Consider the following 19,696-nt stretch of genomic DNA (forward strand, 5'->3'; position numbering starts at 1 on the left):
ATACAGGAACAGAGCTAATTTATGGAACTTGTAGTTCAATAGAGCAAACGTGATTTATTATGTTTTGCTTGCCCTGTCATTTTGTGGCAAATCGTCGGAATAATCCCTAAGAAGAAGAAGATAATGTTTTGTTTTACACAGTTTTAATGATCTTAATTGCAAAGTATCTACAATCATTTGACCTTAAAGTGCCTTTGATGCACAGTGGATTTTTCCCCCCTACAGCAACCACAGGGACACAAGGCAAAAATGAGTGTAATCCAGGGGCGGACTGGCCATATGTCCATTCTGGAAGAGCACAGAAGGGCCACTGGCTCTAGGGCAGGGGTCACCAACGTGGCGCCCGCGGGCACCCAGGGGCCCTTTGGGGCATGTCCAGTAGCCCTTGGGACTTTTTCTAAAGTGTAAAACACTTCATTTTCTTGACTCTAATTCTTAAAATTACAGTCATTTCGGTCCTTGTGACTCAGTATGAGTTTAAAATAAAGCTATTTTAATATAATATGGGGTCAATATCCTATAAGTGAACAGTGTACGTTTAAGTCTTTAGGATTTGTTTTTAACTGGTAGCCCTCGAACAACTTAATGCTCTTAAAGTAGCCCTCAGCTGAAATAAGGTTGGTGACCCCTGCTCTAGGGCCACCAGTTCCGCCTCAACCGAGCTTTACCCAAATCTAAAAGCTAAAAAGAAAAGCATCAAAATAGCGAGAAAAAGAGGATGAAAAGTCGACAAAAACATGAGAAAAACACAGACAAAAAAAAACTACCAAAACGTGAGAAAAAAACAACAAAAATATGACAAAAATGTGGCGACGTGACGACAAGTTTCCATCACTTTTGTAGGTCTTCGCTTTCAAATGAGGCATTACATTGTTGCTCTCCAGTCGAGAAGCTTTTCGATTTGGCTAAAGCCCAGTATAAAAAAACATGAATCTAAAAGGAATTCCGTGGAGTATGGTGTGCCATAAGGTTCAATTTTGGGACCATTATTATTTATTATTTAAATTAATGATTTTGCTTCTGTTTCTACGACCACCTTTCCTGTTCTTTTTGCTGATGATACCATTAAAAAGAATAATAATAAAAAGCCGAACTGGGGAAAATGCACTTGTTAATATTAAGACGGGGGGTAAGAGGTTAAAATATGTATTTGTGGAAGTGCACAGTTGCGCTAATTTGGGCCAGGCTGGTCAGAGTCCAGGGCTGGTTTTCAGTCCCAGTCCGGCCCTGGTGTAATCCCACTCAGATAGAGCATAGTATCCAATAGCGACTGTTAAAATGCCAGCCTGAACAAAAGCCATTATTTTAGCCATAGAAAAGGCAACTGTTAGTTTGCTGCTTTATGTCAATTTAATTATGTAGATGAGTTTGTTTTTTCATCAGCACTTTTGAATTTAATTTGTTAAGTAGATGTATAATCATGTTTTACTAGTATCTGTGAGCAAAAGGCTGCCGCACAATTTGATTCAGGATCAATAAATATCAACATTTTACAGATGAACGTCCAATAGTTAAGACCTACACACGCGCGTACATAAAAGCCATCCATGAAGGAGTAGCAAAGATTAAAAACAAGTGCAAATAGTTTATTAAGCCCTTTTAACCATAAGCACTTCAAGTTTGTTTTACATGAAAAAACGTTCTTATTTACAAGACCGGGTGAGCTACAAAAATACAAGCAAGTCAAAAATCAAAACAAGCTGCCAGCAGATTCTACATCATACAGTCTAGCATTTCACAAAACCAGTTCTTTTGTTCGATGCACCAATATTCAACACTATCTGAAGCGTCCCTTTATAATTATGTTTAATTATGCCAGAAGACAATTATAAACTGATCAGAATAAAGAGAATAAAGGGCATACAACTACTCAAGCTTACCCAAGAAATGTGACCAAGTATAAAACGTCTTAAGCAGATGCACACCAAAATAGTTTATATGAAAATAATCTCTAATACGTAATATCTTCTCTGGCTTTAGTTAGTGAGTCTTTATCTTGTCTCCAAACAGAGTCATGAAGAGTCCGTACAGAAAGGCCCCACTGATGATGAGCAACGTGCTGGAAACCGGTCCGAATGAAAGCAGAGACCCTATCATGTAGAGCAGCAGGAGAACCAGCAGAGTCCTGTAACTAGCCAGGGGTCGCAGGCTGAGTCTCGGATGCCGCGGCCTCTCCGCCGTCCGCTGGGTGACCGGACTGTGCCGTATCCTCGTGAAGGTTTCAGGATCGGTCAAGTAGTGGCGTCCCATGCGACCCAGGAAGTCTGGTCGTGAGCAGAGGGCGTTCATGCGGGGGCCAAACTGCGGAAAGAACGAACAAGAGAGAAAGAAATTATTTTGTTACCTTTGTATTTAGTTTGATCAGCCTTCTTGTTTGTTTTCTTATGTAAACAAGTTCTACAATGGAGAGAACAATGGTGGCACAAAGAGAATGCACACACTAGGGCTGTGCAATTAACAGTAAACGATTACAAAATTAGCATAATCGCAAAAAATCGATTATAAATTTTTTTTTCAATTTTTTTTTTTCAATTTTTTTTCTAATTTTTGGATTTTTGTCACTTTTTCTGCTGGATTTTTGTAATTTTTTTGCTGGATTTTTGTAATTTTTTTGCTGGATTTTTGTCACTTTTTTGCTGGATTTTTGTCCTTTTTTTGCTGGATTTTTGGTCCTTTTTTTGCTGGATTTTTGTCACTTTTTTGCTGGATTTTGTCTTTTTTTGATGGATTTTTGTCCCTTTTTTTGATGGATTTTTGTCACTTTTTTGCTGGATTTTTTTTAAAGGCAACAATCGTTTGAATAATCGTGATTTCAATTATGACAAAAATAATCGTGATTATTATTTTTTCAATAATCGAGCAGCACTAGCACACACCCTCTCATTGATGGCAGTAGAAATCCTGTAGAAAAGGCGGACCAGTGCTGCGTTTTCATAACTCCTGATGGGCTGCAGCTCTGGGTCTCCCTGATACTGGATGTCAAATCTACGCAGGCCATTTATGATCTGCAAAAGACAGAAATAGTTTAAACAAAAAAGCTCATTTTCAGCACAAAACCAACGTTTCCATTTTACACGAAAGACAACTCTCTAACCTGCATTCGTCCCAGGTCGGTCAGGATGAGTCCGCTCTCTCCTTGAACGCAGTCTGGCAGCTGTCTGCTGTTGGCGTCGTCCTCAGAAGAACCCAGGTTTGAGATCAACTGCGTCAGCTGTCCTTGGTTCAACTGCAAATTGTGACATAACGTTTTCACCTTTAATAATGCATTAGTAATGAATTAGTCTTACATAGCGCTTTTCCTGAGGCTCAAAGGTGCTTTAAGGTAAGATTTCATGTATTAGTCATTCACACCAGACCCGGTGATGGGTAGCTATGTATGAAGCCACAGCTAACGTGGGGCGGACTGACAGAAGTGGAGCTGCCAGTCTGCATGAGATCCGCCCCTCTGACCACCCCAACCACTTACACATAACTCTCACCCAGACTTCCTGGTGTTACCCAGCGGTCTCCCATCCAAGTGCCAACCAGGGGCTACCCTGCTTAGCTTAACTTATAGTAGGATAGTATAGTGGTATAGTAAAGCGTAGGCTAAAAGATATATCGATATCGTAGCGATATCGAGATATGCACATTCAAAATATTAAAATCGAAAAAGCAAGACATAAACAACAAACTTTCATCAATAAAACTGCACTCTTTTGTACGATGATTTTTATTTTTCTGAAAAATGCTTAGTTTTCACCTAACCCATAGTTACATCGTATCGCATTGAGATATCCGGCATGAATATCGAGATATGAAATTTTGTCCATATCGTTAGCCCTTGTATAGTGGTATAGTATAGTGTAATATAGTTGGTATCAAGAAGGCAACAAAAAAATGGAAATGGCAAGGCTAAATTTATAATCACATTTCTTTATCAATGTTACTGAAGCTTTTTTGTTTTTCTCTCATTTATTCTTTGAAAAACGTTTGTATAAGTTACATTAATGCAGCTGAAAAAGGCAGTTTTCATCATTAAAAGAGTGGGAGTGGAGGCACCACGAGTGTGCCAATATCAGAATGAGTCTCTGGTCTTAGAACTCATTTGTGTTTTATTATCATGTGCAATTAACAAACTAGTTTTCTTCAAATATATATTATAAAACAGTTCATTCATATGTCACATGCAAGTACACAATACACAAATAAACAAATAAACAATGCCACACTTGAGCCAACTCAAAGTAAAGGCCTTTTTACTTTTCACCACCTAAAGCAAACATATTGAACATGGGCGTGCACTTTAATCTATTTATTGGGGGAAATATTATATAGTGTGGTTTTAAATAAACAAATGTAAATACAATGTCCAGAGACACAAGCTGATACAAACTGACCTTAAATATCTGGCAGAGGAACTCCAAAGCTTTGTCCAGGAGGTCGTGGGTCTTTTTCAGACACTCTCCGCTCTCGTCTGGTTCAGTCCCGTTGAAGGTGTGGTTCTGATCCGGGGAGCCCAGGCCAAACCAGGACATGAAGGAGTTGTTGGCTGCAATCTCACTGGAGTGGTCGGAAATTCTTTTGGCCGTCTGTCTGGCCTGTGCAATCTGCTGGATCAACTTCATTACCTGTAACGCGGCACAACATTAGGTTTAGTCCAAAAATCATCCTTTATAGCATTATTATTCCTAACTGTGTGTTTTGTGTACAGTTTTGGTTACCATGACGTTACTTACTGCTGCTCTGAGTTCAGTCCCGAACATCTGCTTGTACTGACAGTCCTGGCCCTCTATGGAGTAGACGTGGCTCTTCACCTTGAACACAGTGTCCGTCACCACTCGCTGCCGTGACGACAAGAAACTGCCTCCCTGACCTGGGGTGAGGTATCCACGAGGCTGTCTGTGGTGCAGGACGTGCTCAGGCTCCAGAAACAGTTGCTCACCTGGGGAAAAATAGACAATCCATTAAAGATATTGATTAAAGCTGTGATTAGGGCTGCACAATAAACCGTAAAAATTATCGTATCGTGATGCAACATCCGTATCACAAGAAGCCACTATATATATTGCAACACTAACTTTTTTTGCAAACTTAGTCAAATAAAAACACGGAACAGATCTTAAAAATGTGTAAAAGTTCAGTTTTGGTTAACTTCTCACCCCCCACTTTAACTGAGCGCATTTTCTCCAGTTCATTTGAAAGCTAAGACTCACCCCTGATCATATCTTTTTTGTCGCCGCTTTTTTAAGTCACATTTTTAAACCATTCATGTCGTGTGTATTTATTTTTGTCATGTTTACATAGTTTTTTTGTTTGCTTTTTTGTTGTGCTTACGTCAGTTTTTCATCACATTTTCATCGCTCTTTACTAGTCATGCTTTTGTCACTTTTTTGTTGCTATTTTGATGCGTTTTTCAAGTTTCTTTTAGATTTGTGTAAAGCCAAACTGGAGAAAATGTGCTTAATTAGAATGGAACATATCGTGTTGAAATGGTTTAGTGAAATATCGCTCTCTGACAGCGCTCACTCACTCATCGCCTACTTTGCCACATCCAACACTGAAATGAAGCTGCTTCTGCTGGAGTGGATGAGCAGGAGAGCCCCCACTGCCTTCCCCCTGTCACTCCCAACGCGTGAGCGCCTCCACTCGCGTCCCCACTCGGTCTCCCGGCCCGGGCGCCTAATGTTTACTCTGCTCGGACCGGGACTGCATCGGCCACACACTCATTTAAACCATCTTCTTGTTGTTTTGAGCATCAGTAGTTCAGTGAATAGACGAGAGTAAAGCCGTTTTCCGTGGCCCATTGGTCTCAAATGGGAGTTTAATCCATTCCACACGGTTCTCATGAGCGCAGTCACTTTCAGTAACTCTAGTTCTCTGAATGTGCACAGTCTAAAACTAATTACTGTCAGGGATATTCTCAGGTAAGACAGAAAAAACCATCAGGGGCAGGTTTCAGTTTGTTTTAAAATCAGCGGTTCCCAAACTGGGTCCGGTGAAAGAATGTGCCAGTTTACCAAAAAAAGAAAAAAAAATAGACTAGTGTCGTCCTAAACCCGGGTCTGACAGTGGCTTAGTGGTTAGGGGTTCTCACACAGTGGGGCAGGGCCCAAATTGAGGTTGTGTTCCACTTTTGCAGAGTGGAACTGTTTTTGACCGTAAATGGGTTAGCTCTTCATCAAATAGCCTTGGAATCTGAACTGCAGGGCCCCCCGGGTGGATTTTTGCTTAGGGCCCCAGAAGGGCCAGTACCGGCTCTGAATATTGCAATAATATCATTATCGCGATAATGCACAGCCGAATCACATATCGCTACTTCAATATCGTTCAGCTAACTCTGGTCTTAAAGGGGCTAGATGCAAGTTAGCCATTTTATACTCACTACTGCCACCTCAGGTCACATGTGTAACTGCAGCTTCTATATTAAGCTCGTGCATGACGGCAATTTGGACCCGAAGTGACACCTTTTTAAATGACAGTGCAGGATTTTAGAGGCAGTTGTGGTGAACAGGTCTGGGCTCATTCTACACATTAGGACATGGCTGGAACATGTAGGGGGAGGAAAACACTTCATTTTAACATGTTTAAACTCTGTATAGTCCCTTTAATTGTCAAAAGTCTTATTACAATGATTATGATATATTGGTACCTTTCTGGATCATCTCTGGAAGATTGGGTTGAGAGAAGACTTTGGCCACTCTAAAAATCATCAGAGCGTTTTTGGCATTGACGAGGTCGGTCCTGACAGCTCGGTTCAGAAACACTTGGAAAAGCTTTGTGTAAACCAACAAGTTCTCCTGGACAAACGACTCCCTGAAAAACACAACACAGGGATAACACTGTAACTTAAATGTAAAAAGCTTCATATTCCACAATAATGACGACTCACCATTTCTCGGGCACCGTCCTGTTCTGGTCCGGTGGAGCTGTGGCCTTCTCTCCGGTGTATCTCCAAGGCTGTATGAAACTCAGCCAAGTCTCCAAAATCTAAGAGACACTCACTCTTTAGTATCGATAAAAGGCAAACTATGAAAGTCATACAGTAACGATATAATTGTCTTTTATCAGTATTATCCTTAATGCGTTTAAGAGCAAGTGTGTGTGAGGAAGAGGAGGGCTCTTAGTTAAAAGTACCTCCAAAATGGACATGGTTTAAACTTTAAAGTCCTGAAGTCAATTGGATTGGTATCATTTTAAATGTTATTTTAAAGGGGCATTGTGGAACTTTTTCAGCACAAAAAAGTAAAAAGCGCCTTTACTTTCAATCACGGTGACCTCTATGCTCAATCGTTTTGTAGGTTTTCTGGAGAGAGAGCAGTGAAAACTCCTAAAAATAATTCATCTTAATAATCATAGGGGCCACTGTGATGGTAAATAAAATTGCCACACTAACCAGTCATGCAGCAGCAAAACTGTTTTTGTCGCAAATAAATAGTTCCATAATGCACAAATTAACGGGTTTTTTTATACTCGCTACTGCCACCTCAGGTCTTACGCGTAACTGCAGTTTATATACTGTATTAAGCTTGTGCATAACAGTACTTCAGACCAGTGTTAATTTCGTCGACTAAAATATTTAGTCTTAATTTTAGTCAAAGTGATATTTTTGACGACAAAAATTGGACTAAAACTAAATAAAAAGTTTTTCATGAGACTAAAACTATGACTAAAATGTTCAGATATTTTAGTCGACTAAAATAAGACTAAATAAAAATAAAAAGGAGGGACTAAAATCATCCAAACTTCTATTGACCGTCTGAAAGAGCCTTAGATCATTTAAATTCTCTGCCAAAGGATCAGCTCTGAGCTTTGTTCATGTGGGAGAAGCTCCATAAAACAGAACACCTTGATTAAATATGATTATAATAAATATTATAAATGCAAAGTCGACTAAATTTGTCTTAAATTTAGTCGACTATATTTACTTGCAATTTTAGTCGACTGAAACTAGACTGAAATTGAAGATATTGTTTTGACTAAATCTCGATTAAATTAAATTACATTTTCGTCAAAAGACTAAGACTAAAACTAAATTAAAATATGTTGTCAAAATTAACACTGCTTCAGACCCGAACTTTTTGAGCGACAGTGCAGGATTTTAGAGGCAGATGGACTCATTCAAAACGTTAGGACATTGCTGGAGGAAGTAGGGGGTAGAAAAAACATAATTTTTAGCATTTTTAAACTCTGTCTAGGGAAAGATGAAACCTCGATCGGCATTTCCCATGTCTTTGAAAAGTACGGTCTTAAATCTGTGCGTCTGTTCTGTTGCCCGATACTTACAGCTCTAAAGGAGGCGTCTAGTGGCCAATGCCCAAAGCAGTGCTGGAGAAACAGATAAAGCTTCTGCTGAACAAATCGCTGCACCACCACCCTGCAACATTCAACAAATACAAAAAAGGAAATAAATGAGTTTGCTCAGGAATGATTTCACAGCTGTCAAGGCACACTACCGTTCAAAAGCAAGAGTTCACCTGGACAAATTTATGTTTTCGATTAAATCTTTAATTCTCAGAAGAGGAATAAAATGTGGAGTTTCAGAAGAGAGTATAATCAAACTCACAAACGCTGATGCTCTAGATAGCTACAGTGTTAAAGGCAAATTTACAGAGCCAATGCACCATTAGAACCCAGTGTGAGCGCCTCTGTACACCTTTGTGAGTATTCCATTAAAAGGACAATTTAAGTGATCCCAAACTTTTCAACGGCAGTGTACTCCTGTGTGTGTGTAATGTCAAAGTCTGATACGGGACCTTTTGAACTCCTCCAGAGGGCTGGGGTGGGTGTGCGAGTGGGCGGGGCCAGAGGCGGACAGCTGCTCTGGCTTCAGGCTGTTTGAGAAGGCGTGGAGATGTTTGACCAGGAGCCTCACCACCAGCACGTGCTCCTCTGTGGGACTGAACGGCTCCTGTGAACGAGACCAGCCACACAGCGCCCCCCGGGGTACAGTTCAGAGAGTGCGTCTACGGCTTAAATGATCAAGCAGCCAGCGATGATAAAGCTTCCCATTCCAACAAGCAGCCAAGAACCCACCAGAAGCTCGGAAAACTTTCCATGGAGCAACAATGTCTCTTTATGTGGATATGCATTTCCCTAAAGAGACTTAATAAATGTGGCAACTGTTACCTAACATATAATTAAACTACTGTTCTAATACCTACACTCTTTTAATGACACATTATTCGTATTGACTGAGAAATTGTTGCTCCATTTCTGTAAATCAGAATGACAGTCTTTGGAAAATGCCAGCCATCAGTGCTGTTCAAAGGCACTGGAAGAGTGAGCTGGCTTCAAGTGTAGTCGCACATTTTGATTAGGCTCATGCAATAGAAAAGTAATCACATGATTAGCTACAGCAACAAAGCACATGAACAGGTTAAAACCATGCATTTAAATCACAAAAGTTTAGAAATGGCCACACCAAACCCAATGAAGAAACTCATTCCTCATACACCAGTCACACAAGGATACTTCTCACTCAATAGACTTCAGAATTTAAAAAATATACAACTAAGTGATGAAATATTTATAAAAATGTTAATGACAAGTCACCAGCTAGTCTCACATCTTTACAGGCCAGCATTTTGATTATCGCCAAAGCTGTGTCACCCTCATTTACAACAAATGTGCTGCTTTCACTGGTGCATCTGCTACAAGTTTCAAATAGAAAGGGTACAGTAAAAAACAAAAATCTTTCATACACCGTGTGGAAATACGAAGCACACTTTGGCAAAGCATGAAGGAGACGGGCACAAACACCTCCATATTTTGCTGTGTGCAGGTGAATGTGTGATTTTGTCACAGAAAAATTGGTCTTGGGTCACATACAAAGGCAACAACCAGGTAGTAAAAGCCAAGTTGTGGCCATGTGTGTGTGTAGCCTCAACTTTTACATGTTTCGAAATGTTGTATGATACACTTTGCGCAGGGACAACAGTTGAAAACCATCTCCGCAACCAATACTGACACATTTACAGAAATGTTCATTAATGTGGACTGTGTCCCTGTCAAATAAACTCAAAATGTATTTAAAATACCTATAATTAAACAGAGCAAGGACATCACATACAGTGAAACTAGAATAAAATCCAGTTGTGCAGGCGACACATTAGTTGTACAGGGGGTTGGTGCAGATCAAACATGCAGCAGTGACAGTGAACAGCGGCACAGCTCTACTGCTCTGGTGACTTGCAGTACTGAGAAGTATCCTTGTGCGTTAAGAGAGACTACGTTTACCTCCAGGAGGCCCCAGAGGGGCGGGGGTGAGTGAAAAGGTAAAAGTACTTGGTAGGTGTGGAGAGTCCCAGAGCCTGGTGGGGCGTGGGGTTGGCACGGCATGCTGGACATACTGAGGCGATACTGCAGCAGGGCCAGCTGTTCACGCAAAACCACCAGGAGGGACAGAGGAGGAGGGACAGTGGAAGGACCAGTGAGGGAGAGGAGGTGGAGGAAGAAAAGTGTCCAAGGAAGGTCAATATAAGAACAGGAGAAACAGGGCACCGAATGGAGCGCACAAGCGGAAAATGACCCACATATTCAGGAGGAGAGAGCAGACAACAGGAAGGAGACAAAAAAAAAACTTTGACTGTGGAACAAGACACGTTCATTGTTGGGACAGATGAGGATCTGTCACAGCTCTAGGGATGGGAATTCATCTGAAACTATCACCACAGCTAAAATTTGACGATATCAAAAACCAAAGACTAGTATTTAAACTATAATAACTAAATAACTGATTCACCTTTTTCTTGAAGAATCCAATTTATGATTATTGGACAAAGTATACAGAAGCAGAGCAAGGTTAACAATGTTTTTTTAGCCTAGAGACAAACTTAAATAATTCCCATCTCTATTTGTCATTTTAATACAATTGTAGTGAACTTAAAACTGCACAGTTTACGAGGCACAGAAAACTCTGTTAACACAATTACATTATTTAGCTCAACGGAAAAGTAATGCATTTCAAGATAGTTTCACATTTTCTTTCAAAGTAACCAATATAACTTTGCACTTTAAGTTCACAGTGAAACAACACAAAACATGACGTTAAAACATTTATAAAAACACTTGTTGACATGCTGGACAAAGAATAAAGGTCGTTAATAATCATGCTATAAATCAGGCAGAGGAAAGAACAACCAGTCCACCATTAAGTTAAACAAGATGGCTGCCTTCTTCATGTTGGAGTTTTACATGCACAAACACTTGAACATGCACAAAACATAAACACATCGTACCACGATTCAAATATGGACAATGAAAATAAGGAAGACTGCACTTTCACAACTCACATTCACATTGTAAAGCAATAAATACTGAATTTATTTCAAGACATGTGAGCTTGAAATTGTGCTCCTTCATCTGAATATTGGGTATAAAACTGCAACTGCTTTCAGTGGCTACTTACAGTGTGAATGGAGTATCAGGAAATAGAGATAATGTTTCTAACTAAATCAAATAAAAGCAAAAAAAAGAAACTGGAATCAACTACGTCTAGAGCGGAATAAAGTAGCTATAACTACGCGGCACATTCACTACAATGCATTGCCTAAAGACAATTTAAGTGAGCAAATAAGTGAGAGGCTCTTTTGGTTGTTTACTGCAAAGTTCAGCAATATTATGTTGTAAAGTTACAGAAACTGGCCCCTTAAAGGTGCACTATGCAACGTTTTACGTTTAAAAAAAAAGTTGATAGCAGTGCGTATATGATCTTGCAGTGACCCAGTGGCTGTATAGGTGGTCTTCTAAGAGTAGAGGTTGACCGAGATGGATTTGGATTTCATTCTATTACTTTAGGTGATTCAATTAGTTTCTGTCCCAGCTTTGATTAGTTGCCGCTAGGAATAGCACGCTGCCGTTAGCATTAGCATACTGTTGCGAGCCGTGGCATTTTGCGCGGCAATCAAAAAATACAATTGCTAACTAACTAAGACTTTACTTTCCGTCCTGGTGGCCCTTATGATCCTTCAGAATCTATTTTATTTCAAGTTTTTATTTTTTTCTGGTTGGTTTTGTGTGCGTAACTACGGAGACAGTTCAATTAGCAGTGAAAACCGACCAGAAATCCTAAAAACAACTGATCATGGTAAAAAAAAGTCAGTTTTAGCTCATTCAGATCACTCTCACGCTTTATTTGGGAACATGCCTGCTGAACATGCGGTCATTTTCCAATGGGAGGCTCTTTCCTATTTGCCCATTTAAAAGCAGGAGGTGTCCCTTTCTTGGGCAGTGAAATATAAAAAGTATGTAAAACTGAAGAACCTTGATTTCTGAAGCTAATAAGCATGTGCTGTGGGAGGTGCTGGTGGGAGGTGCAGTGGGATGTGCTGGTGGGTGGGGGGTGTCCAGCCAGGGCCAGTCTGCTTCAGTGCAGGTTCAGTGGAGTGAGGGGTGCACAGGGGAAACGCAGTCAGAGTCTATCTGGACTTACCTTAACCTGAGGAGACTGAAGCTTCTGGTACATTTCCAAAGAATAGTGATGGAGCCAAACCTCCACGAACATCTGGAGGGAATGAACAAAATCAAATTCACTTTATTTAATCCGTTAGGAACTTCATTTGCAAAACACACAAACACAACAGTACTAACTAACTTTCATTTCAACAAAATAAAGAGTTGAATATGAATACCTCGTCTTTGAAAAGGTTGCTTCGAGAGCATGTCTAATTGGATACGTAGATGTACATTAACATAGTAAAAACTGTAGCAAAACAAAGTACGTCTGTATGTCTTTATACAATGCATTAACTGCCTATAACTTAGATAATGGTAAAACTTTAGATACCGCCCACGAGTTCCATGTGTAGGTACAGGGAATACAAGGAAGTAATTACACATTTTAGTGCAGATAATTACATATTAAAGTAGAAGGTTTAATAGCTGTGTTCAAAGAGTAATAAAAGGTGTACAACATCTCGGTGTATGTGTAACAAAGGGCTACAAGGTATAATAAAGCTGCACATAGTGTCTCACTTCAGATTACAGACCACACTCATGTGTAGTTGGTTACACATTATAGGGTTTCCGCGGGGCATTAAAAACATTAAGTCATGAAACTGAGCCTTAAATGTCACCTAGTATTAAAGCAGTAGTTTAAAACGAATAAAGATAAAGTGTTTTTATAATAATGCATTGTTTTTTTTATATACGTCATTACAGAGATCAGGGATTACAGACAAGATGTTGCTAGCATTTAGCCTCTCCACGCAATAAAGTGAAGATATAACTGTGTGGACATTGAAGTGCTCCTAAGATGTTATTATGCCTTACAATTTTTTTTTTTTTATCCGCTTAGAAAATCGACATGTTTAATTTCGTGTAACTATACTTGGATCGTGTAAAGGCTCACGTAACGGTATTCAAATAGGGAAAACGTGGAAGAGCTTGGTCGCTTCTAACTTCACCCCCATCTGGCCCCATAGAGGAGTGGAGGACAGGTGAATGCTAACAACATGGTACGCATCAACTCGTCTAAGCTCAGGTACGAACATATCTCCGTATGGAAAAAGGTGGCCTGTTCCTTTAAGCTTACAGAGGTTCTTTAGCAAATTTAATAAATGATAGAAAGTCACAAGTTGTAACGCTGTAACTTTAGGACAGTGTGTTTGACCTGCAGCAGAGTCTCCGTCCTCCAGATCTCCTGAGCGGCGGGGTCTGCGTTGACTGTGGGCTGGTGAAAGATGTGATGCTTGAGGAGACTGGAATTGTGGGCTCCATAACCAGACAGAGACACACCGGAGGAGCGGCTGCAAGGAACAGGAAAGTGATCAGGTTAAATCAATAAGACGGTACGAAGACAGACGTGTGAAATACCTGGGAGACGGAGCCGTGACAGAGCCTCTGGAGTCTGAGAAAGGAGAAGGGGGAACGTTTCCTTCACCGGGCAGAAAGTATTTGAGGTAAGTGTCCACCAGCACAAAGTAGGCCGTGTCTGCCGTGTTCCCGTGATGGCCTGGGGGATAGATCTACAAACAGGGTAGAAAGTGTTTCAAAACAACATTTTAAACACAAAAGATTACAAAGACACATGCATCTACTGACCTTTGGCGTCAGGAGACAGTAAGCAAGATTAAACATATAGAATTCAAATGGATCTGTCAAACATTAAGGAAGAAGTTTTTAGGATGGTTAACAAAAGCTGATAAAATGATGTAGTGTAGATCCAATTTCTATACAAAATCTGTAATATTGTAGTTGCTATGTCACTATCTAGCCATTTTAAGAGCAGTGAGTCAGTGAGGGGCGAATGAAAAAGCAAATGTTTTAAATAACACGGCTACCAAATTGAGTGGCTCTTGTTTTCATTGACTTAACAACAACAACAACTGCAAATGAAATAGACATAATGCACGTATATCCAAACATAGAAACTGAGCGAAGGATACTGAAGTTGAGAGTGAGAAGGCCGGACATCGGAAACTGCAGCTTGTTGTGGAAGAGGGGACAGTCTGGGAGAACTCCTTGTTGGATGCAGGCTTTAATAGGGCCCTGGAAAGGAAAGCAAAAAGACAAGTATAAACTATAGAACAACAATTACAATATTATGTTGTCATCAGGAATATGGCTTTACATCATTTTTTTTTCCCGATAAAAATATTGAATTGAATGTTTATTTATTTACAAAGCTTATTTCAAATACATAGATTAAAGTCCGCAAGTAATAAAGTAATGAACTCGTGTCCCCAAGCAACTCTCAAACAGCACAAAACAACAACATTTTACCTTTACTGAAAAGTAATAAAACACATAACATTCCCTCCAGGATTTCGCAGGCATTTTTTGTAAGGCCATACCGCCTTAGCGATGCCCAATCCCGTCAGACCTTGGAAGCTAAGCAGGGAAGGGCCTGGTCGGTACTTGGATGGGAGACCGTTTAGTAACACCAGGAAGCCTAGCGAATGTAGTGAGTGAGTGGGTGGTTGGTGGTGGTCTGAGGGGCCGATGGCGCAGACTGGTTGCCTCGCTTCCGTCAGTCTACCCCAGGGCAGCTGTGGCTACAATAGTAGCTTACCACCACCGAGTATGGAGTGAACGAATAATGCAATGTAAAGCGTCTTTGAGTGTCCAGAAAAGCGCTATATAAAACCAATGCATTTTTATTATTATTAACTGTTGCGGGGTAAAATGTGTGATTTCGCGGGCCATTTTTCCAAAAGTTGTGATGAAAAGTTGCATTTTTTTCTGCTTAAAACAATATACTTTTACATAAAATGTAACTTTTCTTTATATTTTACATCAGTTTTAACCAAAGAGACACTGGGGAATAATAAAAGACTTAAAATATCTGTTATTTTAGATAATTGTATCATAAAAAAAAAAACAGCAATGCACGCCCCTCCCGTCAGCTACAGAAAGTGGGCGGGTCTAACAGGGGCCTGTTTCTGTGAGCGCAGGGTCTGACTCCACACAAATCTGATAAGACAGAGGCACGAATGAGAATCCGAGGAGAACAGACCAAAGGACGAACGTCTGTTTATTTCACATCAACATTGAGCTTCGGCTCTAGTTCAACAGAACTGTGAGTCCTAAAGCTCAGGCAGTAAAAGCACCAGCCCCTCACACACGCCACCGCATCACGGGCGAAAGAAGCGTCTAAACGCACACGCAGCGTTTATCTGTAAGATAACGCCGATATCGCCAAATAAAGATCCAGTAGCAGAGAAGCAACTTGGACAGAGCGCGGTAGGATCACACAGCGGCGACACTGTAAAGGCCCAGGCGAGTGAGAGGAGGCGGAGCAGATGCGAAAGTCCTTCAGTCTAAGGCGCTGGGCATATACGTGAAAATATAACAAGCACAATATATTTAAATGATCAGAAAGTCACTTTAGTTCCGCATAAGTTGCACTGATTTCCAGAGTTTGCTTGATGTTGCGTTAATTGTTGCGATCGTAACATCGTGAAACCCTGGAGGGACATGACATGTTTCTAGTTATCAGATGGTTAGAGATTTGTACATGGCACAAAGCCGTAAGCAATTTACTTTAGGTCATTGTATACAACACCAGAGTGCATTACCGGGAGATAGTTGACTGGCACTTCATATTTGTACTCTTCTGCCTGAAGTTTATAAACCAGCTTCATCATTGGTCCACTGCAAGCAGCAGGAAAACACCAGGTTAGAAACAACGGACAATACAATAAAATACAAGTTTATGTCAGAATTTTAAAAAAAAGGACCTGGGGTTTAAAAAGTCCAGTACAAGATTGTATTCAGGGCTCCTCGAGTGAAGAAGCCGCAGGTTCCAGCCAGAGATGATGCCGTCCAGGCTGCCAAACACTGTCTCCACCAGCCATGGGAAGATAGAATGCAGCTCCTACAGTGGGGAATGTAGAGTATGAGGGATACTAGAGTTCAGCTTTGAATATTTTACAACATGCTCCAAAAGAAAACCTGTTGTTTCAATATTCACAGGTGTTGTGGGAATGTGTAGCTGTTATTGTGCATTGAGTTGGCGAAGAGCAGCTGGATTACACTCATTACAAGTCACAAACTGCTGCAACTAAACTTAATCTAATTTAGTCTAAGTTTAGTCTTTGCTAAATACACCCGAGTGCACCACCACGTTTCTATCACTTTTGATTCCCACATTACCTAAACTTAACTTGACACATGTCACCACCAGCTCAAAATACTCAAGAGACATGTAGTGCTCGGCAGCAAATCTCAAGGCCTACAAAGCAAACTGTTGACCTGAATCCCAATATGATGATGCCATAGGCCAGGGGTGTCCAAAGTGCGGCGCGAGGGCCAAATGCGGCCCTCCAATACATTTTTGGTGGCCCTCAGGCTTCTTGTTTTATTGCCACACATCACCAGAGATGGTAATTTTACTGTGCAATAATTCCACACAATTATAACCTCAAAAAATAAAATGTATTGTGGGACTGAGCTGGCATTAATGGTTCACTTCCAAGCCTAAATAAAAGTGAGGGGAATGGTTTAAACCTCTCTAAATACACGCAGTTGAATGTTTGAATCTGCATTGACCACTGATATGTGGACATGTCACACCCCTGCTATAGAGTTCGGGAATGTGACGTCATATCGCTGAGCATTATGGGATTAGCAGCAATTGTAAACTAATGGAGATTTTAAAAGTTAAAAAACTGGACTTATTGTTCACATTAAAACTTAGATACCACAGTGAGTTGTATGTATTTACCGGCAGTAACTCAGCAGCTAACGGAGTCGTTCCACTGGTTTTTTCTCCACTTGTTATACTGTTTTTAGCTAATGTTAGTCTATGGAAATGTATGCTAACAGCTGCAAAGATGGCGGATCTCCATGGTAACTGTGGACATTCCAACTCTATAGGCCTTTGCTGTTGTTCCAGAGTTTTTTTTGTCTCCAGAGTATTTGAGTTGCAAATGACAAACGCTAACATTTGCACACTGCTCAGCTAGTTAGAAACACATGCTCCCTGATGAACGCACTGTTTAGGTTAGAAGAAAACAGATGGAAAAACACTCAATATATCAAATAGACAGGAGCCAAAAATGTACCTTGGCAGGATAATCATCAATGATTTTAACCAGATCTTGGCAGCGATGCAGAAGAGGCTTAGTGGTGGAGTCTGCTTTCAGATTGGCCTAAAAACAAACGCAATAGGTAATATACTAATTGATCGATTTATCAGAAGTGTAAAGGATCTTTTCCTGGGCAGAATCACGTCAGCAAAGAGGAAACTTACCAGTAAGAAACTGGGCTGTTGTAAGGTTGGAGCAGCCATAGAGCACTTCACTTCACTTCTGTGTTTGATAAAGCTTAATGTTAACGTTTTATTGCCAAACCACAGGAAACAATCCCGCGAGAAAAACAGTGTAGGAGCAAAAACGAGTACAATCAAACAAGATGGCAGAGCAGTGTGGGCGAACAATCCAACAAGCCGTTACGTTGTTTCTCAAGTTAACTGGCATCAACGTAAAGTAGCTTAGCGGCTAGCCAGTGGAGGCTAACTTCACGAGCAACAAAATCAATGGAAAACATGTGACATTGCGTGAGAAGAACGCCGAAATCCCGTGTGTATCATGTCAAAGAACCGCTTACCCTCAGTGATGACAGTAAAACAGATTTGCCCGGAGTCCCATATGCAGCGGCTCGTGAATGTGGTTCAAATGTGCCTTTCTTCTTCGCTGCTGTCGGACCGTGCAGCACTTGTTTACGCCGATACTCACGAGCGCCACCTAATGGAGCGAACACGAACTGAAAAACTGTCCTGGTACATCATGAAACTATTGCGTTGGGGGTACTTGAGCACTTACCAGGGAGTAGGGGATAGCTGCAGACCCGAGACAGAAATACTGTGAAGCGAATCCACCGTGATAGTGCGCCCTCTCCTGGTAAAGACGGATATACGAAGGTCTTGGGAAGATTGATTTGATCAACTCAACGAACGTGAGACTTTAACCAAGTTATTTAATTTTTTGATCCAGTGAAACCTGGAGAGACTGTGTCCAACCTGAATGAGGACGCCACTTCGCTTGTTAAAGAGTATTTGGTAAGTAGCTTTGTCAGTCCTATCATAGCTTAGCCGTCTTGTCTTTTTTTAGGATGCAGACTCATCTCGTATTGAAACTCAGAATCACAGAGCCTAGAGTTGGGTATCGAAGTCTGGTATCATTGCGACACCTTTGCCATGTCTGACTAGATACAAGCTGTGTGTGACCATGTGGAAACAATGACTGTGGTCTATTTCATTTTTCTAGCACCAATGAGATTATTTATTAAAGGGCGGTATTATGCAAAATTGACCTTTTCAAGCTTTACATCATGTTATTATGTCATTCCCTCATTAAAAACATGCCTGAAGTGTTGCCTTGGCACATTCACCTATTTTTGAGTAGTCCTCCTAGGAACGCCCCCACCTCCTGGAGACGCCTCCGAGCTTTCGTCACCAGCCGAGTAACCAACCACTGCTCCTCAGCAGAACCCCCTCCCCACTGATGCCACAGACAGCGTGTGGAGGGGGCGTGTCGGAAAGGGTCAGAGGTTCTTAAAGAGACAGAGGCCTATTTCAAGACATTCACTACAGCCATTTTGAGAGAGCAATTCTATACAAGGCAGTTATTCTAATTTACAGCATTTACAGACCAACAGAAGGTTTGGTCATCATTGTAGTGTGATATAGACTGGTGCTATGTCATTGAAAAAAGCATAATACCCCCTTTTTAAGACATTTAGCTAAATGGCAAATGCTAAATGGAAAATGGCGTATTTTTATTTGTGGGTGTGTAGCTAATTTACCATTTGAAATGGTATTTATTACAATTTTAACTTTAACTCCACTCTACAACTCATGAAACGCTTGGTAAATATCCCCCTGTTCATTGAGGCTAGAGGTTTGCAGCATTTTGCATTCAAGCAGCCAATTCTTTACAAAATGTCTGTAATATAAACCAGAATGACATTACGTCTAACTGAGGATCACTTCTCACACAAGAGAGGCACAAGAGCATGATTAGATGATATGGTGGTTCTTAACCATTGGTTGCAGTTGCCTGTTTTTAGGCAAATATCTCCACACTGTGAAGAAAAGGGACACACTTGTGAATCCTAAACTTTAATATTGTTGTAATATGGATGAATCCTTTATACCTATCTCTTGTTGTAGTGGTGAACCTAGTCTATTCATTTGTACTAATTACATTTTCATTATTAAGTGAAATAGAGTTATAAAATTGAACTCATTAATTGATCAATTATTGGTTTTCAT

General features: G+C 40.6%; 1 protein-coding gene across 3 annotated transcripts; it reads right to left on the reverse strand.

Moving 5' to 3' along the window:
- Positions 1-1,647: 1,647 nt before the first annotated feature.
- Positions 1,648-18,146, reverse strand: smpd4 (sphingomyelin phosphodiesterase 4). 3 transcript variants are annotated; one of them, XM_079579251.1, is made up of 20 exons: positions 18,031-18,146; positions 17,675-17,732; positions 17,487-17,573; positions 16,161-16,297; positions 15,999-16,074; positions 14,367-14,469; positions 14,023-14,075; positions 13,795-13,946; positions 13,592-13,727; positions 12,413-12,484; positions 10,267-10,356; positions 8,736-8,890; positions 8,266-8,356; positions 6,872-6,969; positions 6,632-6,795; positions 4,719-4,924; positions 4,380-4,610; positions 3,095-3,226; positions 2,877-3,005; positions 1,648-2,301 (listed from the first exon to the last, which is right to left on the reverse strand). In XM_079579251.1, exons 2-20 carry the CDS (start codon positions 17,711-17,713, stop codon positions 1,981-1,983), a joined length of 2,472 nt encoding a protein of 823 aa, XP_079435377.1. In that variant the 5' UTR covers positions 17,714-17,732; positions 18,031-18,146; the 3' UTR covers positions 1,648-1,980. The 3 variants fall into 3 exon arrangements, with proteins under 3 accessions (XP_079435377.1, XP_079435376.1, XP_079435378.1); XM_079579250.1 differs by having other exon boundaries at positions 10,219-10,356; XM_079579252.1 differs by lacking the exon at positions 10,267-10,356 and having other exon boundaries at positions 1,649-2,301.
- Positions 18,147-19,696: the final 1,550 nt, after the last annotated feature.

Source organism: Gobius niger, assembly GCF_951799975.1.
Source record: "Gobius niger genome assembly, chromosome: 20".
Lineage (NCBI taxonomy): Eukaryota > Metazoa > Chordata > Actinopteri > Gobiiformes > Gobiidae > Gobius > Gobius niger.